Source organism: Urocampus carinirostris, chromosome 3 (assembly GCF_059441175.1).
Source record: "Urocampus carinirostris isolate Australia breed hairy pipefish chromosome 3, RoL_Ucar_1.0, whole genome shotgun sequence".
NCBI lineage: Eukaryota > Metazoa > Chordata > Actinopteri > Syngnathiformes > Syngnathidae > Urocampus > Urocampus carinirostris.
The window spans coordinates 41998477-42026098 of record NC_142351.1 but is presented as its reverse complement, the minus strand read 5'-3'; the positions used below and the strand labels follow the sequence as shown (position 1 = coordinate 42026098).

General features: G+C 38.7%; 1 protein-coding gene across 1 annotated transcript; it reads right to left on the bottom strand.

Moving 5' to 3' along the window:
- Positions 1-584: 584 nt before the first annotated feature.
- impdh2 (IMP (inosine 5'-monophosphate) dehydrogenase 2) lies at positions 585-27622 on the bottom strand. The gene is made up of 15 exons (XM_088331908.1): positions 27508-27622; positions 27301-27433; positions 25696-25744; positions 25356-25457; positions 25182-25256; positions 23175-23381; positions 19777-19864; positions 14527-14726; positions 12840-12930; positions 12531-12626; positions 9207-9350; positions 7990-8134; positions 5771-5914; positions 2027-2110; positions 585-1857 (listed from the first exon to the last, which is right to left on the bottom strand). Exons 1-15 carry the CDS (start codon positions 27611-27613, stop codon positions 1836-1838), a joined length of 1686 nt encoding a protein of 561 aa, XP_088188034.1. The 5' UTR covers positions 27614-27622; the 3' UTR covers positions 585-1835.

Below are 27622 nucleotides of genomic sequence, written 5' to 3'. Positions count from 1 at the left end.
TATGCATGTCTAAATTTAAAACGTATCAAGTTACGTTGTTACTACGTTATTAATAGGTTATAATTGAAAGTAGGGTGAAAATAAGTACATTACCCATAAAACATTTGAAAGAGTTGAAATTTGGTTATTTTGAGTTTTTTTGAATTCTCACAAAATCTGTGTTTTTAATTGCATTATTGTTAAAACTCTGGTACCGCATTCATTTGTTAAGCCATCAGCGTGTGCGACTGTCTTTCTTGTTTTGCACTTTATGGGCTTCTGCGTTTGCCGTACCTTCAGCTATATCACCTCGTGCTGAAGTTAAGCTGTGCCCAATATCAGTTTGGTTATAAGTTCATATTTTGCTAAACATAGGAGCTTCTATCACAAACTATTTAAGTATGTAAATGTATATAAGTTGTGCTAAACGATGCATGAAAAAGCACAAATTATAAGTAATACAGCTTGAAACAATGATTACCGTGACGCAACATGTTTCAATGCAACCACGTCACGATGTGCGGCATGTTGAGTGATGTCCCGTTTTTGTATTTTTGTTTCTATTAATGTTTTAGATTTATGCAGTCTTGGACAGACACCCTGACTCCTTGGTATCATTTTGTTTATTAAATGCAGGCAATAAGCCGAGTGACTGTGAACCCGTGTGTTGTGCATGATTGAGGGTTGTTACACATTGTGTTTAAAGAGACCGATCGTGTCAATATTTTTTCTCAGGTCAATTAGAAATAAGATTTCCTGGAAAATCACAAGACTCAGTCAACCACTAAAACAATTTTACTGGGAAATCACAATGACCCATCACTGGTCAACAGGTCTGTGGCAACCTCAGCTGTCCGAAGGGACCACTACATTGGCAGCCCCTGCTTTAAGGTCATTTAAAACATTTGTTTTACCTCTACAATTTAAAAACATATTTCACTTGGTTATTTATGAAACAAAAACAATGCTTATAATTTTTTTTCAAAAGCAATAAATTCAATACTATCACTATTTCACACCCAAACCTATTTTGAAAAAATTAAATTGATAATCTGTGTGTGCGTGTTTTTATGGTGGCAGGAGTTGGGGTAAAAATTTTTTTTAGAAAATTGCAAAACACTGACCTTTAATTGGTTTAAAAAAAACACACTCACACACAATGGACATTAATACAGGGTTTGTACACCTTACTTCCAAAATTCAAGCACTTCTTAACTACTTCATAAAGAGCTTTCAAAACCATTTTACCAATTTCCCCAGAAGCATTGAAATAAGAACAAATAATTAAAATGTTTAAATGATTATTGTTTCATTGTCTTTATCATGAGTGTTATATATCTCACTATCAGTAATGATGCTCTTAAGTTGGGTACAAGCTAAGGAAAGTTAATTCTTCTCAAATTTAACTGTCTGGACCACGCTTATATAAATATTAACTAGCAATCTGTGCCCTTATTTTTGTACATTTATAACTAGATGGCATAAAAAGCCATTTTATTTGAATGCGTCGTCTATTGAATCAGAATGCAGAGAAACATGGCAACAGTTTCAAGCATTTACAAGCACTGCACCCCAAATTCCAGCTTTTCAAACCTTGATAACAACATTCAAGCATTTTCAAAGATTTCAAGCACCCGTACGAACCCTTAAAGGCATTATAGGAGACAGTGTGCACTGATTTATAAGGCTTGGTTGACTTTCACACGTTATTCAAGGATGCATATAGAATTCAATCAATGGAAGACTTGATTACATGTGTAGAAATGCTCTGAGGTTGTGGATGTGTGTGATAACACCGCATATAGATCAGGAGAGTTTTGGAAGCCCAAGCTTTGTCAGAAGCTGAAGGTTCTTCTTCAAAACAGACGTTTCTCATAACTGTCATAAAAAGAAAGAGGAAAGAAATCACAGGACTGACCATAGCATATCCGGCCACGATGCCGGTGTTGATTTTAAGAGGGAGTGTAATCGTTGGAATGAAAAATGCACCCGTGTGCCGAAAATTCTTGAGAAATCGGTGGAGGCGAGCTCTTGCGCAAGTTTTTACCTGTGCAGGCTGTGGACGCCGCCCTCCATTTGAGCAGACGCTGTCCTCTTTTCGAATCTCAGGTCTCCGTTGTACATCATGGCTCTGATGTAGGACAATGAAAAGAATGGACACAAGTTGATACTTTGAAAAAAAGGATTTGAATTTTGCAATATTCGTATCGGGAAAAATTACGACAGCAATCAAATGGGTTTTTACACCATAAACAGTAATTAGGATATTATTGTCAGAGATATGCATTTAAAGGGGAGGCAGGATGGGAGTGTCCCTCACTGGTCATCGCGGAATTATACATATTAAAATATATTAAATGGTTACATATGATTCAATTGTTTGTTTGTTTGTACATGATTCAAATTGAATCTTTTCTTCCGGCGCCGTCACGAATGGCAGCCACTCCAGCAGCTCCCGTGTTATTTTCGATTGTTCTCGATTGTTCTCAGCTCAGGGATGCTGCTGGAAATGTGAATTTCCCTTCGGGGATGAACAAAGTATCTATCTATCTATCTATCTATTTATGGGCAGCACGACAGCGCAGTGGTTAGCGCGTGTGCGGCACAGTTCTGAGGTCATGTGATCGAACCCCCTGTGTGGAGTTTGCATGTTCTCCCCGTGCTTGCGTGGGTTTCCTCTAGGGCACTCTGGTTTCCTCCCACATTCCAAAAACATGCATGTTAGGTTAATTGGCCGGTCCAAATTGTCCCTAAGTGTGAATGAGCGAGCGAATTGTCTGTCCCTGTGTGCCTTGCCGAAGATAGCTGGGATGGGCTCAGCACCCCCGCGACCCTACTGAGGTTAAGCGGTGCAGATAATGGATGGATGGATGGGTTACATTTATTCCTTACATTGATTACTCCATTTCCACAGTCTACGCGAAGGACTTGCCACTTGTTTGAATCTCATGTGGTCACTTTCATTGCAGAATCAACAACTGGGATATTAAGCAAACTGGTTGCACTCAGCAATAGTGCTGCTGTAACTCCAAAACAGGAATCCAGCATGAATGCACTTGAATCGGTAGGACTTGCACCTATATTGGCAGCACGTCAGCGCAGTGGTTAGCGCATGTGCGGCACAGTTCTGAGGTCATGGGTTCGAACCTTCCTGTGTGGAGTTTGCATGTTCTCCCCGTACTTGAGTGTGTTTCCGCCAGGAACTCCGGTTTCCTCCCGCATTCCAAAAACATGCATGTCAGGTTCATTGGCCCTAGGTGCGAATGAGCGAGTGGGTTGTCTGTCTCTGTGTGCCCTGCGACTGGCAACAACTTCAGTGTGTCCCCTGCCCACTGCCCGAAGATAGCTGGGATGGGCTCCAGCACCCCGGCGACCCTACTGAGGATAAGTGGTGCAGATAATGGATGGATAAATGTATTCAGTGTTGAAGTTAGTGCATGGACTTAATTTACAAGCGAAGGTATAATTATTTTTCTGTCTCTGCCTATCAAATGATAAATAAAATGTAGGTTAATGTATTTGTTAATCTGACTTTGCCATCACGCTAGACAAAAACCTCACCATGCGTCACATATTTTAGGTATTTCACTTAAAACTAACCAATGTAAAAACCACTGAACTAAACCTATGAAACTTGCATGCTTCCTTTAACTAAAAAGCATCATATTCCATAAATGCACGTTTATTATTAGTACTCAATACTCCAACTCAATACAACATTTTATTTATATCTGTACATTCAAGGAAACTGTGCGGGTCAGATGTATCGACATTTCGTTCTGTATACACATGTACTAGAATGACAATAAAGTAGATCTGATCTGATCTTTCCATGTGCCGTTTTAAATGTGGGTTGAATTGTTTGAGGTGTCCATGAAAAAGTTAATGGTGGAATATTTTTCTATTAACTCTATAACGTTCTGAAAGTGGTCTTTCAGACTGCTGATGAACAAATGCAGTGTTTATAGATACCAGTCACTGGTAAAAAAAAAAAAACTCTTGGGAATTAAGATATGCTGACCATTTTGAAATGTACTCATTACAGAATCACCAATATCAGTCTGAAACAAGATACCCGAAAACTGTAATGCCGGGAAAGCTCACCAATTGACATCCCCTGGTGTACCGCTAATGAGATGATGCTGGGCAAACATGGACTTGTTACATCCCAGATAGTCCAGTGAATCCAACAGTGTAAAAAAATGTACTCCAAAACACACAATAATGCCGACAGATAAAAAGTTTAAAAAATTCAGCCCAAATTTATTTCTGCATAATTTAACGTTCCTTGTTTAAATTAGTCTGTTTTCACCCTATAAGTCAATTTAATTTATTTAGGACTTCACAGGATTACAAGGACACAATTACCTGATCTTAAACCAACATGTGGGCAAGGAACAACTCAACACCTCAGCGTGAGGAAAAAGAGAAACCTTGAGAAGGGGCCTCACAAGTGGTAATCCCCCTTCCAGGATGACCCGATAATTCCCATTTGAAGGTAGACAGACTGGTGAGCCGATTTCCGAATTTGGCCGTTAAAAGGTAAGAGCCTTTTTATTGAAACTACTCATGGCCAATTATAAGTTTTTTTTACGTTCCTTAACCTACCATAGCCCATGAATGCCTGTACTGGGAAAAAGGACATGACCTACTTTGGCTTCATTCACCTTTAGTTAGTTGTGACCAATTTAAAAGTTGGTAAGCCAAGAAAATAACATCAATTTATGCAATTTTACGGGGTGTATTCAAATCAGAGTCGGAAAAAAACCGTGCTCTAATGCAACCAGGGATCCTTTTATACATGCGATTATCAAGTGCAAGAGTGTGCAATTAGTGATTGACTTATGCAAAGAAAGGTCAAACATTTACAACTCTTTCACAATGTCTAAAAATTGGGCAATGTAAACTACACGGTCGCTGTGGTTTCAGAGCTGTGAACGTCTCAAAAAGGCAACTTTTGGAAACACTTTGAAATAGCTGTGTAAAATACAATGTTTAGTTTTTCAGATTGTGATCAGATTTGACCTAGGGCCAGGTAAGGTTTCATGCTATTGTCCCAGCTTTTTCGCAACTATGCAGCCATGCGATTACAGAAAAAAAAAATCAGGCGAAATTAAAAACCTTGTATTTCTGTGTGTTCCAACTTAGATAATTTAATATCAATAGCACGTGCAGTGATTGTTTCAGTTTGGGACAAAACGTCTGAGTGTTACCTTTCAAAAGAAACCAAAATCATCCATATTCTCCAAGCGGATAAAGGACAGCATTCAATTTACATTGGGTATGTCATGGATTGGAATTTTAAGGGGTTATTACATGTCAACAATGCCCAACTGAATTTAAAGAGCCCTTGTGCTTTATTTTCCAATTCACCCATCTACTTTTATCTTACCTTTAACAAAGCTATTTGGGGTAAAAAACATTAGGGAGGAATGGGGTAGAAGAATGTGGAGAGTGATGTCATGCTGGTCTCCTAAGTTATTTTTGTTTTTATTTGTTGATGAGGCATGAAAATGTTAAAAAAATGGTAATAAGCCTTCTTCAAGTACAGTCCAAACGCAAACCCCAAGAAAGATGAAAAAAGAAGAGTTTATTCAAGCCCATCTTAGAAATGCTTGTACTTGCATTATGATGTATCCGACATGGGTTGCAATAATTACACAAGCCAGGAGATAGCGGCAGCAAGTAAAAAAGTTCAAAATTCTGTGCAGCTCCTTTAACTTTTCATGCCTGCAGACTATGCCAGAGCATACACAACATAGTCTCTTTCCGGTGTGCAGTTGGTATTTACCTGAGCTGAGTGAGACTCTTGGTGCCGATGTCTTGACACGAGTGCTGAATGCCGGCTAGCAGATATGGGACAAACTTGTGAATAGAGCCTTTGTCTTGAACAGCTCCTGAAACACCCTGAGCAACTTTGACCTTGTCACTTTCACTGTGGAAACACAAGCACAAATTTACACACAGGTAAAACACAGCTGATCGTACTAACTAAAAACAAAGTAGTACGAATTTAAGGGAAGAGACTCGAGACGAATGACAGGAATTCCGCCGAGTGTGATTAGTTAGCTCATTGTGGGCAGACACTCACACTCACAAAGCGAGGGTTGTGATAATGTTTTTTGTTTGGGATCTAAGTTTGTTTGTATAAATACATTTAGCATGTTTGTTTGTGCGTCTATCCACCCAAGAAAAGGAACAAGGAGGTAAGATATGACCACCATCTTTCACGGTCAGTCAGGTAGATCATTCTAGATGTGAAGAATGTCAAAAAATCTTACTCAGAACTTTTGCTAATGTTACCTTAGAATTTTTTCCCAGACATTCCACTCTCTCGAGCTAAAACCACATTGAATATCAACACCGTGTCAGGATTTTAGTCTCCATCTAGACTCGATCTTTGCTTTGGATTTTCCATTCTCATGTGCCAATGACCTTGCCAAAAAGGGAACTGCCACCAAAAAAATGGTTTCTCGTCTCCACGCGGGTGACGCTCGAATGGCGCACAGCCATGCTAGTTTTAAGTTTGTGACTACAGGCTGAAAGCTTGTACGTGCAACTGATGCATATCGTACTTACAGTGGATTGATATGTATCTTTTACTACATCACCTGTCAATGACATTTACAATTAAAACATGTCAATTTTGTTTTTATTACTTATGAACCAATTTACTCATTAGGGAAGTGACCATTAATCAACAAAATAGACAGTAGAAATAGTTTAAATACTAACAATAATGTTACTAAACAAGGAAGGCCTGCCAATATCCTGTGGTCACTTTAAAAAAATGTGTTATATCCCCACCAATGTCAGGACCAAAAATCTACACCCTTCATTCTGTGCAAACATGAGTTAAACGTCGAGAACTTGTAGGATTCATAAGTTTGCAATCAACATGTCTGACAATTTCATACTGGGAGGGCAGTCCATAAGACCATACCTAAGCTAAACAATACGAAGTTACATTTTCTGCTCGAAAGAGGCGTCCGTGTTCAAACCAGTTTAACAAATACTCAGGATGAGCCAAAGCCTTGTCCGTCTACCAAATAAAACACAACTGAAACAACAGAGAAGCCTTAAACTAAATAAAACATGTATAAATGGAATAATAAAGAGGTTATGATAGGGGAATCCTACAATCATGACTATATGTGCAGTTGCAAATCTGATAATTGCAACAATGCATTAAAAAAAAAAAAATATTTTGTTGCAGAAGGGACATTTCTATTCTTGAGTGTAAAGCTATTGTCAGATACTGAAAATTCTAAAGTCCATCAACAAAAAGTTACGTTTTCCATAGATCTGTTGGTATTTATATCATTACAACACTTTAATCAAAGTAATTAATAGAATAGAATTTACTTTTATTGTTATTATTTGTAACCATGCACACAGAACAAAATGTCGATACACCTGACCCGTACAGTTAAACTGTAGCGAGCCGATGCAGCCGCAGCCAAGCAGGGCGCCGCCATTTTAGACCCAACTGCTGTGTTGGGAGTCATTAGGTGACCAAAATCCCCAATTCCAACCCTTAATGCCAAGCGCCAAGCAGGGAGGCAATAAGTACCAATGTTGTAAGTCTTAGATACCGAGCTGGAAACACTACACACTAAGGTTTTACTGTTTTATGAAAAAGTGCGGGACAAGGTTTTACTTAAAAAATCATTGGCTATTCGGATCAGCAATTTCTGTAAAATATCTCATATAGCAGACAAACAGATAATTGAGAAGTAACATGAAGTTTACCGATGTACAGGAAATGTGCAATTCTGTAATTACTTAATCGAAATTAGGCAAGCGCATACATTTGGGCACCCCTCTTTTTGAAGAACTAACAGCCTCTAACACTTTCAGCCCTTAAAAATATTTTGATTTTGTAGATTTTGAAATGCCACTTTGACATGTTCAAAAGCCAATTTACTGACACCTAGCGGTATATCTTACACACTGCACAAAAGACTCCTTCATAAATGAAGGGAAGCTTGCGTTTATTTTTTACTTTACCTGAAGTATCTCGTCTGTGACCCTAGATTTTTGTCCATGGCATCTAAGGAACCCATGCCACGGTACTTTTTGAGCCTGATGCCATCTGAGAAGAAATATTCACCAGGAGCTTCATTGGTAGCAGCGAGGAGAGAGCCCATCATCACTGCAAAAAGGCAAGGGAAGTTAGACTTTCCCCATAGAGATTACAGCTGTCACATTGGAAACAAGTATTCATGCTCGCCAAAGATACAGTGCCAAATGAATTAAACCAAACTTTTGCGCTCATAGCTGTGAAGAATGATCAACTGCAGCCTTCTGGGTCATGCCAGGAAGATATTAAACAAACTTGCCATGATGGAAAACTTTTGACAACAGAGTTGGAGGATGCACGGATCCCTAAGTCAAGAACACGAAACCACGTAACACCAACATGCCTTTAACTGGGTTGGTTCATTTGGTGAGCTTGTATTTTTAATGATTTGGCATGTGGATTGGTGTGACGTTTTGCATTAAACGTTGCAATAGGAACCAGAGTGTGTTGCTGTTAGCATGTCCAACTCGCAGTTCAGATGTCCCGGGATCAATTCCAGCTACCATCCTCCTTGTGCGGAGTTTGCATGTTTTTCCTGTGATTTCGGGCACTCCAGTTTCCCCTCATTCCAAAAGCGTGGCTGGGATGGGTCCAGCACCCCCTAGACTCTCGTTAGGATAAGCGGTTCAGAAAATTAATGAATGTGATTTCGGTCCGATCTAAATATTCCACATGACTACACAATGGATTTACGCTCATTATTATCAATGTTGTAATGTTATTATTGTTATCTAACCCATCTATAACTATCTACGTATTTCAAATCTAATCTAATTCGAATCTTAACTACTTCATAAATCCCAAATTGTGTGTGTATATGACTCAGAGGCTTAGAAATAACAACCGCTTTTGGCGAACATTTTCAAAGTTGTACTTTAAGCCTCTCCGAGTAACTTTAGCTAGGTTCCGTGTCGTAACGCGAACGTACGATTAGCCTGGGTTAGCTTTAAGTTTACGTTAAACATTCAAGGTAAACATTCAGGGTGTTGGAACGGATTAAAACGATTTACATTATTTTTAATGGGAAAAATGATTTCGGTGATCGAACAAATCGGTTTTCAAACAGGGTTCTGGAACGGATTATGGTCGAGAACCGAGGTTCCACTGTAGATGAATAAGTTGTGTAACACCAGTCTTGTTTTACCTGTAGATGCACCAAGTGCCAGTGCTTTGGCGACGTGCCCCACAGACTGAATGCCACCATCGGCAATCACAGGCACACCAAAATGTCTTGCATATTCAGAAACCTTGTAGACGGCTGTGGCTTGAGGTCTGCCGCAGGCCAGTACTGTTTGGAAGAGAATAGGCAAGAAGCTTTAAAGCAACGGAAATGGGATCAAAGTCCGGTCTTACAATGATCACATTTATAGCTTATATTATGGCTTAAAGCTTTTTGAAAGCCACTATTCATAACAATAAGGCTATTTTTAGATGGGGTTTTTAAGGGTTATTGTTCTAACTTCATTATTCATTATCCATTATCCGTTATCGGTCAGTTCATAATACGCTACAAAGCCTAGGAGCCGGGACACTTACTCTCAGCCAAAAGGCCAAGCTAAGGTCCTAGCCCTAAAGCCTTGCTGGGGTTTTGGGGTTTTTAAGGGTTATTGTTCTATCTTCGTTATTCATTATCCATTATCCGTTATCGGTTAGTTCATAATACGCCACAAAGCCTACTTACTCTCAGCCAAAAGGCCAAGCTAATGTCCTAGCCCTAAAGCATTGCTGCGATCATTGCGAATGCACCGTTCCCGGAGGTACTGCAATACCGGGCCGTACCGATACATTTGGGTTTGCTGCGATCATTGGTGTCGCCATATTTCTCAGAGTCGGCTATTTTTAGATAATTTTTTTGACAATTTAAAATTCTTTTCAACATATACTGTAATTTACGCGCTATAAGGCACACCCCCGAAAAATAGTCTTTTGTCATACAGTTTCATACAAAGCTGTTGGGCACTGTATACACTTAAACATAATAGTGCAATGATTAATCTGTTGATAAGTTTTGCTGATTAAAATCGCAAAACATAGTTTAAAACGGGAATCAAACACAGATTGTGGTGGTGAGGGCGACCACTACACTACCAGTGGTATAGATGACAAACAGAAAGGCATTAGAACTTCTCTCATTATCAAAGTATTTTTACTCACGGTGCCAGAAACAATGATTTGCATAGTTTATTCGGAAATGTGAAGAAGTGAACAGATGGTTTAACCTGTGCATCAATAACCTCTCGATATAAAATACATACACATACGTAAAAGAGCTTGTGCAGTATTTCATCGAAAGACTTTGTTTCTCCATTCTCTAGCATTCGCTGCCGAAAAAGTGGAGACTGTATAACCCATCACTATACAAATCACTGCTCCTAGCACCGTAAATAAAAATAGTGTAAAATAAAAAGGTCTAATGCCTTGTCATATGTTATTTGTAGCAGGTTGTCTAGTTGTAAAGTGTCAGCACTCTCACCTCAACTACACGGGTTACATTCCCGTTGCATAACATTTTTATCAATGTAGGTCAGCGATATTTATCGTTTTGATCAATCAATGCACAGCCATTGCTCAAATACGGTAAGATACTCTATAACCTTGTATGGTAACATGTACATCTAATTTTCTGTAGCATATTAAGGCGTACCGGGTTATAAGGCGTACTTTAAAATTTCTACCCAATTTGGAGTTTTTAGGTACCTTATAGTCCGGAAAATAGGATAACTTAGATGCTGTTGGGGGTCCAGAACACATACATTTGTTTTCAAATGCTTTATGTCGGAAAAACGTGCTTGCGAGCAATTCTAGATATGAGCGTGACCTTGGATGGATTGAGCCAATCAGAACACGAGACAGACGACAGCCCTGCCCCTTTTTGTATCACACACAATGCATGGCATACTAGATGTTTGACCATCTCAGCATGCATAGAATCAATGGGAACCAAAACAAAGTAATTCGTTCTACAGGAGGTGTTTTAGTTTTATTACACTGTTGTTGGGTCAGTTAGTTATCAAAGGGAGAAGTTTAATAGTTACTACGGCCGCTTTAATTGCCCTTTCGTCGAGTGTATCACTGTGCCCTCGTTAGCATATGACAAAAACAAATACAAGCGAAAGTGGCATTTTGTAATTAAAGGAAAAAATGTAAGTTATGGGATGGATAGGATTTGCTGTTTGTGATCCGGTGTTTTGGGTTTATGTGGTTCGTGATGTAGTTTCCATATGTTCCTCGCCGTAGACTCGAAAAGGGTGGAGATATCGCCACTTGTTTCCTGATGTGATGTGCTGGGTAACTCATTTGTATAGATAGATAGATAGATAGATACTTTATTCATCCCCGTAGGGAAATTCACACTTCCAGCAGTCTACCCTGTTGTTTATTAACAGATTAACATGATGCCCTAGGGGTGCTTGTAGCGGAGTGGATGACGTCACACGCCAGTGCAAAAGTTCGACATTCCTGCGGCAGATGGAAATCTTTTTCTTTGTGTCCAGGAATACACCACCTCGTGTTAGCAAGTCCGTTTTCTCTCCGATTCCCGTAGGCTTTTGTGTCTCTGTATAGCGACGCTGAAGCCAGAATAGCTCCGGGTAGCTACACGTTAGCATCCGGGGTGCTAAACGTGAGCCACGTTTCCGCAAAACACAGCAACTGCACTCCCTGTGCGCTTCAATGTTTTCCACCAGCACTCGTTGGTCTTATTTGGTAGTGAGTTCACATTTACCATGATTACGGATGGTACCGAAGACTTATAACGCCGCTAGCCGCTTAGCTAGCTCCAGCTCTTCTTCCACCATAGGCCCCCTCATCATGCCGGCACGAGAATTCTTCAGGGCAGGGAGTTGATTCCTCGAATAAACGCATTTTTGTGCGCTAAAACCCATGTCCATAGGATAGAAAGTCATCCAAAGTGTAGTTGTTAAACGGGAAGAAAAACACCAAAGATAGGAGCAGACAATAAAACAATAAATCACAAAAAGTGAGAGATAACAGTGCAGCTGCTGGAAATTTATATATTATATATTAGTATATCCTCTGTATACAATTTTTTTCTCACAAATCTTAATTTATTTCCAAGTGTAGTTGGTACTAGGCTTCTGACTTCCTCATAGACATCCAACATTTTGCATCCACCGTTAAAAGGTTATTAGCATCTTTGGACAACTTGATACCATGAATATAACTGTATATAATAATTGAGACCCTTTTCTGACTTTTGAGATATATTTTCGTCATAGGAAAGAAATGATACGACTATGTAATCAGGAATAGAAACTAAAGAGTTGCTTGCTGTTGTTTTGGCTGCTGTATTTGCTCCGCATGTGACACATGGATACCGTAAATATGGTGGGTGCCGGATCTATTAACTTATCTTGTATATAAAGATATTACTGTATACTTCAATTCTTTATAGGACTTAAGGCCGATTTGATGACATTTGGAGTTACTTTTCAGTAAAGACGCTCACCTTCCTGTGTGATGCAAATTGACCCACTACCCATTCCGACTCTTAGTCCGTCCACTCCTGCATCAATCAAGTTTTTAGCTTGAGCGGTAGTCACCACTAAAGGAAAGTACAGAGAAAAAGAGCAATATTTGAATAAAGTTATGAGAATGTAATAGGACCATCCATCTGAAAGAACAAAGTCTAATTTATTGCAAAGGATTTGGTAGAATTTAGCTTATCAAAAACAAAACAAATTCATTCGTTTTTTCACAATCAGGAATAAAATGAAAAAAATCAGGGAAAATGGTGAGAAATTTACCTTCCACTTACCATTACCACCAATGACCTGGAGGTTTGGGTATTTTTCCTTGATATATTTGATCATGTTGATCTGGAATATTGAGTTACCTTGTGAAGAATCCTGAAAGCAGAAGGATGGAAATTAGGGAAAACGCACATTATCTGAATAAGATGAAAACATGAATGAATGACGCAAATTATACAGTGAGTATTAGTTGACCATTAGATGTTTCTGTATTGCGTCGTGCAGCCGAAAACGTGCTAAAAAGCACAAGGCAGAATCAAAGTGACGAAACTGCACCCTTTTTTTTTTTGCAGAACCTTTTGCAAGCTTTGCTTTTTTTTTTTTTTTTAGGTACCTGTAGCAGCGCGATGACTGACAACCATGTTACGCCCTCAGTTAAAGTTCGTTAAATGGGGAAAAAAAATGCACATTACTCGAGCAATATATACTCAATCAATATATATATATTTTTTAAATGCACGTTTTTATGACAGTTAATGTATTTTTGTAAATTATTCAAAAGGTGGGTGTATCGTTTTAGGGGTCCTTAAAAAAAGTTGAAAGTTAAAATATTTTCTTGAAAATATTTGGATGCGTTTACAATCCTTAAAGAGTTTAAAGAATACTAATGTTTCCCCCCATGCCCATCTGCTTGTATCCTATATTTTGCAAAACCGTTTGCGGAGGAGCACATAAGTTGGGAGGAATGGGGGTCATAGGTGGGGGTTAATGCTGAAGAGTGACGACATGCTTGTACCCCTGGGGTTTTTTGTTTTCATTAGTTTGTGTAGCATGGAAATGGTGAGAGTAAGAGAACCCCTTTGAGGTCAAACGGCAACCCAAACCCAAAGAAATATGAAAGTTTTATTCAAGCGTCAAAAAAATGCACATACTTTGCATGTGTATCATGAACGACATAGGGTTGCAATGATAATACATGCGAGGAGAATATTCCGTAAAGCTTTTTTAAATGAAGTTTTAATGAATGACGTTTTTTTACGACTAGGAGGCATTAAATAATACTGCGCACCCCATTAAAACTTCAATCCGTCACAAATGCAAAGGGTGTAACATCACCACCACAGTTTACCAAAAATTAGAAAGACACAAGTGACGCAGTTTGTATTGTACAATGTGACCCTCATAATTTTGTAGCAAAATATTTTTCCCTAGTGAATTAAATCCCAGTATTAGTATCGTCACACTCCGCTGCCCATCAATGTAGAGGGTCCGGCTCATCTCTAAAGACCCGGATGATACGTAACACCGAAAAACAACAGCGACCAGCTGATGAAGGTGATGTATCTCATTTAGATAAAGAGGCTTCTCCTGTAACTGGTAACAGTAGAAACCAGAACTGTTCTGTTTCATGCGGCGGAGTAAAACCCTATGTAAAAATACAGTCTCGAGTGGGATAGGTGCTGCCAGGCTGTGCTTGCCCAAGACACACTACTGGGAGTGGTGCCTCAGCAACCCTGGCAGTTAAGGGATCCATGAGGCGAGATCCCTCAATAATCTGTATCAGTATTTGTCTCTGCATAGTTGTAATCATTGCTAAATAAACAGTTAAAAAAAAAAAAAAAAAAAAAAGTTTCACCGAAGCAGTACAAATTATACCAGTTTCACGAAATGACAAGCATCAATATTGAGTCAAGGTGGAAGAGGGCAATCAGTCGCTAAACAGCTACATGCTTTAAAAGCATTTGTCCTCACCAATACAATCACATCCACCCCACTTTGTACTAGCAGGTCCAGGCGATATTTGTCATCATTGTGCGTGCCGATTGCAGCGCCACAAAGCAGCTGTTTGCGCGAGTCTTTGGAGGCTAGAGGAAAGTCTCGGTTCTTCTTTAGGTCCGTTCGAGCAATGATGGACACCAGGCAGCCGTCTTCGTTAACAATGGGAAGTTTGCCTGAAAGATGAACATGGCCCAAGGAGGTGTTTTTCAATAAAAAACATAACTTGATGAAGTTTAAAAATACAAAGGCATTTAACGTATTTAACAGACTCTCGGGCGCACCCAAAACCACCAAACTAGCCAGAAATTTAAACGTTCGTTTTATAATCCAGTGTGCCTTATATGGAGACAGACTGGAAATTCATTACCATATCTGTCCAATTAATGATCAGTCAATGGTAAATGGTCTGCATTTATATAAGGCTTTTAAAGTCACTGAAGACCTCCCAAAGCGCTTCACAACGTGCCTCACGCTTACCCATTCACATACACACTCACACTCAAATAACAGGGTCAGCCATGCACACCTGCATATTGGAAACCTTAGGGGTTCAGTGTCTTGCCTAAAGACACTTCGACATTTTAGTCAGTGGAGCTGGGAATCGAAACTGACCTCTGTCCCAAGATAAGCGCACCTACCTCCTGAGATACTGCCACTCCAGTTGATAAAATCGCTGACCACAATTGCGTTACAATGACGGTGATGGGATTGGAAAAGATAGCAATAGTAGGATTACTGAATTTTATTCACCAGGCCACTCTGAACATTGAAGGTTTTTCATAATTGCATAACATTGAATGCAATGAGAATCGAACCAGGGAAGCGGTGATGAGAGTGCTCGATCTTATCCACTCAACCAGTAGGGACACAGATGACACACAAAAGGCAATTGGTCTTATCTCATTCTCACACTATTTATACTAAGGAAGAGCATAAACTTTCTTAGAGTGCTAAAAAAGGAACAGTTGAGCTGACTTTCCACTGCTCCACCATAGAGAGCCTGTTGACCTACGCTGTGTCAGTGTGGCACTCAAGCTGCACAGTAGCAGATAGGAAGAGGCAGCAGAGTGTCGCAGATACTGCACAAAAGATCATTGGAAAGCCACTGCATTCCTTAATGACATTTACAATTCCAGATGCCTAAACAGAGCAAAATGCATTATAACAGACATTACTGAACCCCAGTTTCTATTTGTTCAGCCTGATACCCTCTAGTAGGCAATACCGATCCATTTGAGCATAAACAAATAGACACAGAGACAGCTTCTTCTCCAAAGCTGTCACAATACTAAAATCAATATGCAATCAATTAAACTGAACCTATGTCATATTTGCACTGTAAATAACCAACGCTGTTCCAACAAACGAAGAAGAGTCTCTTTCGTTTACTAAGGCTAAAGCGGCATAGCATGCTAGCGATGGAAAAGAGAAAGGAAACATGTTTAGACCGTTTCGCTTTAAAACAATGCCTGATGGGAATATTGACAAGGCAAAAGTGATATGTATGCTTTGCAAAGCTGAATGTAATTTCCATCGGAGCACTTCTTTCCTGATGTATCACTCGAAAGCTAAGCACCCCAGTGCAATGGTACAGTCAGACAGCGGACCTCGTCAAACAACTTTGAATTCGTTTTGGTGCAAGAGATGGGTGTCCTACAATGTTTACATAAGGAACTTGAATATTTTGTTGATGGAAGATTTGTCTTTGACACCACAAGCTTTATGCTCGTTTTATTTAATTGGTAATCATTTTTTGTTAAAATATTTAGGACAGCTTTACAGCAAATTCACTATTCAACAGTGTTGACATAAAGTACTTGAATATATATTTGTTAAGAAAGCCATCTTTGGCATTACAGTCTGCTACCCACAGTGAAATTTGGTGGTGATTCCATCATGCTGTGGGGTTGTTTGGCCAGTGCAGGTACTGACAATCTTGTTAAAGTTGAAGGTCGCATGGATTCCAGTCAGTATCAGCAGATTCTTGCGAACGATGTTCTAGAATCAGTGACAAAGCTCAAGTTGCGCCGGGGCTGGATACTTCAACAAGACAACGACCCCAAACACTGCTCAAATTTTACAAAGGCATTCATGCAGAAGAACAAGTACAATGATCTGGAATGGCTATCTCAGTCCCCAGACCTGAATATTATTGAAAATCTGTGGTGTGATTTAAAGCGGGCTGTCCATGCTCAGAAACCATCAAACCTGACTGAAGTGGAGATGTTTTGTAAAGACAAATGGTCAAAAATACCTTCAACCAGAATCCGGACTCTCATTGGAAGCTATAGGGAGTGTTTGGAGGCTATTTTTTCTGCAAAAGAAAGATCTACTAAATATTGATGGAATTTTTCTGTTGGGGTGCCCAAATTTATGCACCTGCCTACTTTTGTTCAAGCAATTATTGCAAACTTTCTGTAAATCCTATAAACTTAATTTAACTTCTCGGATATTACTGTGTTTGTCTGCTCTATGATATATTTCACAAAAATTTCTGATCTGAACAACCAATGATTTATAAAGAAAAATTTTGAAAATGATCAGGATGCCCAAACTTTCGCATATGACTGTAGATGTACAAATAAAAACAGAGTTGCAGTTCAATAAATGGTTGTTAATGCCATTATTAAAAAGGACAACGAAATTGGAGGGCTATTCCTCTCAGTGTAAGACAGCAATCTGTGGCCTGTGCAACCCGTTGAGACTCTGTGATTAAGGGCTATACATATAAACATGACTTGATTTGACAATATAGAGAACGGATGGCTAGTAACTGGTAACTGCGATTTCTGCAAGGTCTATGTGATGATTAAAAAACAAGAGTCACAGATAAAGCGGTTTTCCACGAGTTGTGTTCAATGAATTTATTTTCAAGGCAACAGGCCACTAAAACGCCGAACTGTGGCGTTTGTTTTGGTGGCCATTTGTGCACCCGCTGCATGGCTGACTGGCAGCTTACACCAGCCTATCAAAGTCGTGCGCACATCTTGAAAATTTGGTCTCGCCTTTATTGGTTGGTGCCATTAAAAACCTGCTTCAGATTGGCCGGCGCTGTTAAACCACGAAATGTGAGCATTCTAGCTGGCCAAACACTTGAAAAAACGCAGTGGTTTGAGCTTACACTATCGCACTACGTCACATCACGATATCGATTTCGGTTAATCGTGCGGCCATACTAACCATCAAACATCAAAACAGACAAAAAAAAAAAAAAACATAAATTATATATAAAATCACGTTTCACGGATCCCTTAACCGCATAGGTTGTAGGGGCACCAATGAGGATGCAACATTCTTTCTGCCTGGCCCAATAATAACATCAACAATTTGGGACTGGGACTAAAAACAATATTGTCGTCTATACCCCTAGTTGACTAGTCTTTAGAATCCGGCCCATTCCACGCTGTGATCAGGGTTCAATTCCCGTTGCATCCAATTATTATGCAAATGTATGCAATCATGATGTTCCAATGGATCAATCAATGCGTAATTAAAGCACTTTTACTTCATGCGGAACCCCAGCCTTTACAGTAGTTTTGATTCCAAGCTAGTCTGGTGCGCATTATACTGGACTGTCTCAGAAAATTAGAATATTGTGATAAAGTTCTTTATTTTCTGTAATGCAATTAAAAAAACAAAAATGTCATACATTCTGGATTCATTACACATCAACTGAACTATTTCAAGCCTTTTATTATTTGAATATTGCTGATTTTGGCTTACAGCTGAAAAAAACTCAAAAATCCTATCTCAAAATATTAGAATACTTCCTCAGACCAAGTAAAAAAATAATTTTATAACAGCAAAACTAAATCAAACATTTGAAAATGTCCATTGATACACTCAGTACTTGGTTGGGAATCCTTTTGCACGGATTACTGCATCAATCCGGCGTGGCATGGAGGCAATCAGCCTGTGGCATTGCTGAGGTGTTATTGATGCCCAGGATGCTTCGATAGCGGCCTTCAGCTCATTTGCATTTGTAGGTCTGGTGTCTTTCATCTTCTTCTTAACCATACCCCACAAATTCTCAATGGGGTTCAGGTCAGGGGAATTAGCAGGCCAATCAAGGACAGTGATGCCATGGTCAGTGCACCAGTTACTGGTGGTTTTGGCACTGTCGGCAGGTGCCAGATCATGCTGGAAAATGAAATCCTCATCTCCATAGAGCTTTTCAGCAGATGGAAGCATGTAGTGCTCTAAAATCTCTTGGTACACAGTTGCATTTACTCTGGACTTGATGAAACACAGTGGACCAACACCAGCAGCTGACATGGCTCCCCAAACCATTGCTGACTGTGGGAACTTCACACTGGATTTCAAGCAACTTGGATTTTGCTCCTCTCCAGCCTTTCTCCAGACTCTGGCGCCTTGACTTCCAAATGAAATGCAAAACTTGCTTTCGTCTGAAAAGAGGACTTTGGACCACTCTGCAACTGTCCAGTGCTTCTTCTCCATAGCCCAAGTCAGACGCTTCTTCCGTTGTCTTGAGTTCAGAAGTGGCTTGACCATGGGAATACGGCTATTGTAGCCCATTTCCCGGACACGTCTGTGAACTGTGGCTTTTGATACCTGGACTCCAGCTTCAGCCCACTGTCTTTGAAGCTCCCCCAAATTCTGGAAGCGGCTCTTCTTCACAATTTTGTTAAGGCTGCGGTCATCTCTCTTGGTTGTGCAGCGTTTCCGGCCACATTTTTCCCTTCCAACAGACTTTTTGTGGATATGCTTTGAAACTGCACTCTGTGAACAGCCTGCTCTTTGAGAAATTTCTTTTTGTGTCTTACCCTCCTGATGGAGGGTATCAATGATGGTCCTCTGGACAGCAGTCAGATCAGCAGTGATTTAGTTTACTGAACCAAGCTGAGTGTTTTTTAAGGCTCAGGAAACTCTCGCAAGGTGTTTCGAGTTAATTAGATGATTCAGGTGATTAGTTGAATAGCCTACTTGTATACTTTTTCATGATATTCTAATATTTTGAGATAGGATTTTTGAGTTTTCTTAAGCTGTAAGCCAAATTCAGCAATATTAAAATAAAAGGCTTGAAATAGTTCAGTTGATGTGTAATGAATCCAGAATGTATGCCATTTTTGTTTTTTTAATTGCATTACAGAAAATAAAGAACTTTATCACAATATTCTAATTTTCTGAGACAGTCCAGTAGTGTGGAAAATATATAAAAATAAAAGCAAAACACATTTTTTTTATTATTTTTTTTTTCTTTACCTTTTTTACTCCGTTGTAGGATTTCATTGGCTTCTTTTAGTGTTACACCAGCAGGAGCAACTACAAGATCCTCTTGCTTTGTCATTACCTGTCATTAAGTAGACCACAAAAACAACAACACTGCAGGTCAAATTTCTTAACAGCAGTCTTCACGGTTTGTATCATGCCCCACTCCTACCTGAATAATGCAACTATTGAGGTCAGTTTTTCTATTTACGCCAAAACTGTATTGCTTAAATGGGCTGGGCACTCGGTTTAACTGCCTCTAACGGCACAAGATTCCATATCAGTAAAAAAAAAAGAAAAAAACAACCTGGTAACTGATAACAGGCCCTTTCACTTTTCTCCATTTGAATGAAGTACCTAAAACACAGTACAAGAATACTGAAACTTGACCTACTAAATATTCTGAAGGCCATGGACCCCGAAACACAAAAAAACATTATATTATGACATCCAAAGATTAAGAAAAAGCTCTAAAGTCAGGACTTTGGAACTTGTCATCTGTGAATTTTAGTTTAGTTTTGAGCGGGGAAATACTGGGCTGTACTGTATCGAAGTTTAGCGATATCAGTTTGGCATCAATGTCACAATATCCAACACATTAAAGTTTTAATGACAACATTTATATCTGAGAATAAACACATGTAGTTGTGTAGCCTGTTGATTTTTCATAAGAATAAAATTACATGTAATCTTTTAAGATTCAAAAATGTGTTTATGGGATGTATTGATGGTTCAAAATGTAGGAACATGTTTTGTACCACTTTCTAAAAAAAGAAAAGGGAAGGGAGGAAAATAAAGACACAAAGAAAAGACACAAAGGCAAAAAGAATGAAATACAGAGAAAGAAAGAGCAAGAGAGAAAGACAGAGCAAGAGAAGAGTGAGAAAGTGAAAAAGACAAATAGAAAAACAGAAAGAAAGACAAATGGAGAAACAAAGAAAAAACAAGAGAAAGACAAATAAAGTAACAAAAGAAAAGAAGAAAGAGATTAGAAAGACAAAGGGAGAAAGAGAAAAATAAAAAGAAAACCTGAGAGAGAAATAGAGTGTTAAAGAGTGGAAAGAAAGGAGTAGGGAGAGGGGGAAATGAAGAACAAACAAATGAATGACAGGAGAAAAGACAGGGAAAGAAACAAACAAAAGAGGAAAAAAATAAGAAAAAGAGGACACACAAAATAAATGGGGATGGACGAAAAGAAAAAAGAAGCCATAAACAAAGAAAAGATTGGGGAAAAGAAAGGAGCAGAGACATAAATAAAAGGAAAAATAGGTAAGAGCAAATAAAAAAATAGGTGTAGAGGATAAAGAAGGGTATAAAAAAAAGAAACGAAAGTACAGATAAAATAGGTAAGAACCAAGGAGGAACAAATTGAAAAAGAAAGCGGAAAGAAAGGAAATAAGTCAGGAATAAAAAATATGTATGAACTAAGACCAAAAAGGTGAAAACGATATAGAAAGTTGAAAAAGAAAGAAAAAACTAATGAAGACAGAAAGAAACCAATGAGAAAAGTGAAAAGAAATAAATGAGAAAAAGAATAAACAAAAGGGGAAAGACAGGAGGAAAGGCAAGAGCGAAAAGACAAACGCAGTAACAAAAGTATAGAAAGATGAACAAGAGCAGTGAAGATTGTAGAAGAAATGAAGAAGTAACAAAATAATGCAAACTAAGATAGTCTTAAAAGGGTAAGAAAAAATATATATATTTGGAAGGTTACAACACAATACTCCCAAAAATAATTATGTAATTATACAAATCATGTAAATGCACTGAAAATGATCAAATGAAAACCAGGAGCTAATTTACAATGTGACCCAACATGAACAGTTGAAATTTAAAACTTACTTGTCACCAGTACAGTTTTGTGAAAGCAGCAAGACAACATCAGTTATGTGTAACACATCTTTCATTTTTCGTCTAAAATTTGTAAACAGAGAATTGGTTTATCGTGTCCAAAAATGTGATTCTTTTATTTTAAGAGTCAAAAAGGACGTTCACAATAAGCTATGCAGATTACTATTTCAGTTATTTATTTTGTATGCAATTCAGAATCCTAGCAATATTGACCATCACTAATGTTCATCTACTTTATCTATTCATGGATATCACACGCACTTTTTTGTACCGAAACAATAACTAAAATTTTGGGTGCGAGTTACTACATGAGGTTTCATGGTAGTCGTGCAATGATGTCGTATTGCAAAACACAGCTGACAAAAATCGCAACATATTGTATGCAAACCGGGGTTGCGGCGGTAGGAGCGCCAAATCCTAACCACAAGACCACCAGTGATATCAATGATATATGAAGAGGTTTTAAATTAGACTATTTTTACTCACCATACCAGAGATCAATGGTAAAGAATGGAACTATACACATACAAATACATATTTATTCAATGTCTTTTAAAGCCTGATTGATCATCAGGATACACTTAAGAGTCATTTCTCTTGTCGTGCTTTTTTGCACTTATATCTTTCAGAGAAACTTTCTGGTTTCTCCATTCTCTAACGTATGTCTCTGGTATATGTATGAATGAATGAATGAATAAAACTTTATTCAAACATTAAAATAAAAACAGAACAAAAACAATAACTCAACAACAAAATAATATTACATAATATGTTCGAAAGGGGTAGTCAGAAGCAAATGCTTATATTCCCTACCCCTTCATCTTCCCTAGTAAACACACCAATTATATAACAATTGTAATAATATCAATAATAACAGTTATGATATAACAACAGCAACAATAACACAAAGTTAATCATAGTTCTAGATGCACTATTCCCAATCTCTCGTATCACTCATACCCAATTTTCTTCATCTCTGTATTCCGCCAGGTGTGTTTTTTTGCATTTAAATTCGGAAAAGTGAATAGTTGGACATTGTTTGATCTCGTCTTGCAAACCATTCCCGAGCTTGACTTCACACAGACACACACATACTTCTGGTGGTTCTCACCTTTGGGATAATGAATTCACTACAGCCCCTTTAGTTATAATTTCCTTCTTTCCCAATGAATAATTTATGGATGTTTTTTGGCAATATGTTTTTGTTGACCTTAAATAGCAGTTGTGCAGTGAAAAAGTTTACTAAATCATCTAATTTTAATAATTTGGACTGCAGGAATAAAATATGAGTATGATCTTGATATCCTACCCTGTGTATGGTTCTAATTGCACGTTTTTGGAGGATATAAAAGGTGCTGTAGTGGTACAGTGAGTAATAACAGCGTTACGAAGAGGTAAAATATAAAGCTTTTTCAAGTGTCAGTGTAGATTGAGATGAATTTCATACCCATTTTTTATTTAAAAAAAAAAACAGGGTTGCACGTTATTACATGAAAAAAATACAGTAATCAATTTGTAATCATTAGAAAAACGTTCGTCACCTGACTGAGAGGTAGGTCGTGTTCCTCCGGTTTGAGAAAATCGATGTCTCTCGAAGAGATTATTCCAACCAGCTTGCTCCCCATTTGTCCATCTTCTGTAATGGGGATCCCACAGAAACCGTGTCGAGCCTTGGCCTGGAAAACGTCCCGTACCAGGTGTTGAGGGCTCATCACCACCGGGTCCGTGATGAAGCCTTGCTCGTATCTCTGCAACAACAGTAATTGGAGTTTTATGATTATTGTAAATTAGTGACGCATTTTCTAGTTAAATATTAAACATTACATGGACCTAAAAACTGAGCAAAGCATTGTCCTTACAGCCTCATGACCCTGGGGAAAGTGTTCCATTTAAACTCCCAACCAAGAGTTAAGACCAGGCATAAAAAAAAATCATGCCCCACCTGATCAAAGCCCTGGGTTATTAAACCCCAACCCAGCACGACGAATTAACTTGGTATGCAGGACTAAGTCCGAAGAAAACGCATAATTTCATATTTTATTTGGGAAGACTCGGGAGATGAATGAGTTAAAGCCAGTCTTTCATAACGAAATCCAAGTTTAACAAGACTGGATAAACATTTGCATCTTTTACATTTCTGTACCTGCAGAGGTTACATTAGTCGACAATTTTCCATCATTGACGGATATTTTTAAGATTTGGCGGGAACATTTTAAGGCCGTCCGTCATTTTGACAGGTTCGTCCTTAAAAATCGAGTGTGGCACTTTAAGAGAGCAGCAGTGAAACCAAAAAGAACAATGAGGAGTGTTTACCAGACACAGACAGTAAGGAGTTAAGAAATCCAATAAATGTGTTCTGTTTTTTTAATATTTTAGTATCCAACCATTGTTTATAAAAACAGATATTCATTTTTTAAAAAACTGCGCGAGAGAAACCCGGCAGGACTTTACTTTTGTATTGGTTAATTTACATTTTTATAATCGCCCCCATGTAAGTAATGGAAATTCAATTACCAATCCATTACAGGCCTGCATTTATCGTTATTTGTTGCGGAGCGGGCACAATTATTTGGCAAATAAGAAGGATTTAAGGCTTGTAAATAAATGTTAAAGTAAAATTGAAGCAGCAGAAAAATAATGGCAAAGTTTTGTTTTTGTAAAGAATGTTTGAATAACAAATTGCTACCGGTTTGAAGTGGGCTGCATTTGGTGCAAAGAAGTAGTGTCACACCTTCATAAAAGCCCCCAAGGGTCAAACTTACCTCAAGGATGTCCTTACCGACAGAGCAAAGACTATAGATCTACATATAAAAACACAGAAGACCAAATTGCGTATTAATAGGTTTTTAGCAAAGTCGGATAGAGATTTAGAAAGTGTGCGGCTAACTACACACTAGCATCAGGGATTGCTAGTTGAGCCAGGTCTCAGCAATGAATAAAATACAGGAGTCAATAATGCAGCGGTTCCCCACGAGTTGTACCTCCATGTCATCTGTTTAATGGATCTGGCGTAGGTGAGATACAGCCTTGGCAGGGGTGGCTTAGGAGTGTTATTAGCCTAGCCGTAGCAGTAGGCCAGACCTATATCCTTGTTATTGCCTTCACTCCAGAAGGCGCTTAGGTCGCTTCCTGGACCTGATAATAATCCACTGAGCACCTCCTGTTGATCACCGTTTCTTTGCGCCCTTCTGACTTTCCCCAAAGTCCAATTTAATTGATGAATTTCAATGTGACGAGCTGCTGAAATACTAGCTGTAGCTGTGCTTGGCAGTTTGTTTTGGACACATTGACTTCTGCGCCCACCCTGCTGTTTGACTGACAACGTACACCACCCTATCACAGTCGGGCACACAGACAGTAATGCCCACCCAACACAGAAAGACCTCCCTAACCTGCCCCCAGATAGCGTTTCCACTGTGCTATCTGCCCACAATGTAACACAAAGTGTTATACGTTGATATCAATGACAATAAAGACAGACAATTCAAAATCCGTGAAGCGGTGAAATAGTGATAAACAAAGCGCAAAGTGGTGAAGGGTCTCTGTACCTTGACTTTTCGGACTTCGTTGGCCTGAAACTCTGGAGTGCAATTGTGGTGTATGAAGCCGATTCCCCCTGTTAACTTGGAGAAGGGCAAATAGATTGGAGATGACACATATATATATATATTTGTGCGCACACACATGAAAAATAATGTATGAAGTGTGAACTTAATGCTTACTGCCATTGCGATTGCCATGGTGCCCTCAGTCACAGTGTCCATGGGCGAAGATGTAAAAGGTGTTTTCATTGTGATTTGCTTGGTGAGCGCAGATGTCAGATCCTATTGAAGTAGGTGAGAATTAACACACGCTGTTGGGTATCGATCAAGGTTATTAGAGGTGCAACAACTGATTATTGTCAATTCCTCAAAAAATATTAATCTATCATCTGATTTTGAATTTGTGATCTTCCGGTAATTCTGAAACCACCATGCTTTGCTTAATCCATTTCAATACAAGCACATTTTTATAAATTTTGTGTAACATTTTTTGGGAAATTGAAAAGTCATAGGGACTTACCACTTGATCTGAGGTGAAATCAACGTAGCCAGGCAGAATGAGGAAGTCACTGAAAATAAGTCAAGTCATGTTTATTTGTACAGCCGTTAATCACAAGGAGTCTCTAAGGGCTGCACAGCCCACAGATTATTGCAAACCACAGACTATTATTACACAATCCCCTGATCTAAAACCTACATGAGGGCAAGGAAAAACTTAAAAACCTCAACATGAGGAAAATGAAGAAACCTTGAGAAGAGACCGCACATGAGGTAACAAGAAGAAAGTTCATCTCTTAAAGGTGGGGTGCGTCGTTTAAGGTGTCCTTAACAAGCTGAAGTTTAATATATTAAGTATGTCTCAACAATGCCCGACTGAGTTCGAAGAGCTTTATCTTAGTTGTTTTTTTCCACGGGGCCTTTTTGCTTTTGTATTATAGCAAAGCTCTTCGAGGTGATCACATTACGTTCAAGGAATGGGTGTTGGGGGAAGTGATAGTGAGTGATGTTATGCTCCTCCCCGTGTTTTTATAGAATAGAATATACCTTTATTGTCATTGTTACAAAATGGGTTGAACATATTGTGACAACGAAATTGGAGGTTGCACTCCAGTATCACATTTAAGAGTGAGGATAAAAGGAAAAAAAAGAAGATAAAGGAACAAAGAAGATAAAAGTTATAATTTACACAATATTTACACAAGAAGTAGGATGTTACATACGGTTTTGGGATCGTATTAGTGCAATATGCGGTAGTGCAAAAATAGGCAACATTGTGCAAAGTGAGCATAGGCATGTATTATGGTAGGTGTAGCATGAAAATTCAGAAAGTAATGAGGCCTTATTCTAGTAAAGTACAAAAAAAAAGAAAAAAATAAGCGTTTATTCGAGCGCGTATGAGAAATGCACGTACTGTACTTGTATGCACACCCTGAAGGAGCTAAGGCTGCAATCATGACTTAAATCCAGGGATAGCAGCAGAGAGTAACTAAGATAATTAAAGAATATAATATTGTGAAAAGTGTTTACACTCCCAAGGGGACGGGACCAAAGCGTGTAAATTACTTGTTTTTCTCAATTGTATCATATTTTTTTGGTTTTGAAGTATTTTAACATTGTATTTGGCTGAATAGACGGGAAAAATATATTTTAACACATCATCTTACACTCATAACTGAGTGGGGGGAAAGGTGCAATACCCATTACTCCAAAAGACAAAAAATGATTCCTGGTGCGACACAAGCGGACGCAACTAGTCGCATGGTTGTCAAATAGATAAAAATAGACACAATGAAATGGGTTGAAACATAGGCTTCAAAGTAGTTCATTGTAACATCACTTGCCGGTTCTTATAAAGGGGAGAAGTAGATACCATATAGTATGCACTATAAAGGCGCACCGGTTACAAGGTGCAGCCCCAAAGTCTTTTATCGTAGAATTTTAATAAGGCGCACAGGACTCGAAGTTGCATGAAATTGAGACGACAGAAATTGCTCCTGTGTGTATGGGTAAGTATTAATGCATTAGTATGTGCCGTTTACCAAAATCTTAAAACATTGTACGCAATGGTAATAATAGAAATTAATATTTTGAGGCAAGACGAGGCTACTTGGAACACTTAACTTACTTGTATGTGAGTCCATGTCCTCCATGTACCAGCTGCTGTCCCGTCAGTCCGTCCTCTGGGACATTATCGCCAATCTGTCCGCTTAATAAATTTCTAGCCATGAGAACTAACGACACTTTCGGTTTTCCCTGTCCTAAAATGAGGATACAAACAATCAATTGAATAAAAACTAAACTACTAAAAAGAGCAAAGCTATGCAAACTCAACGTGTAAACAGAATTTTCTTCTTGTCCTTTTTAATATTGATCGAGCTAACAGCTGTCCCGAGTGAAAGTGTGAAACAGGCTCCTTGACATGAGGATGCATCAACCATGTGCTTCCT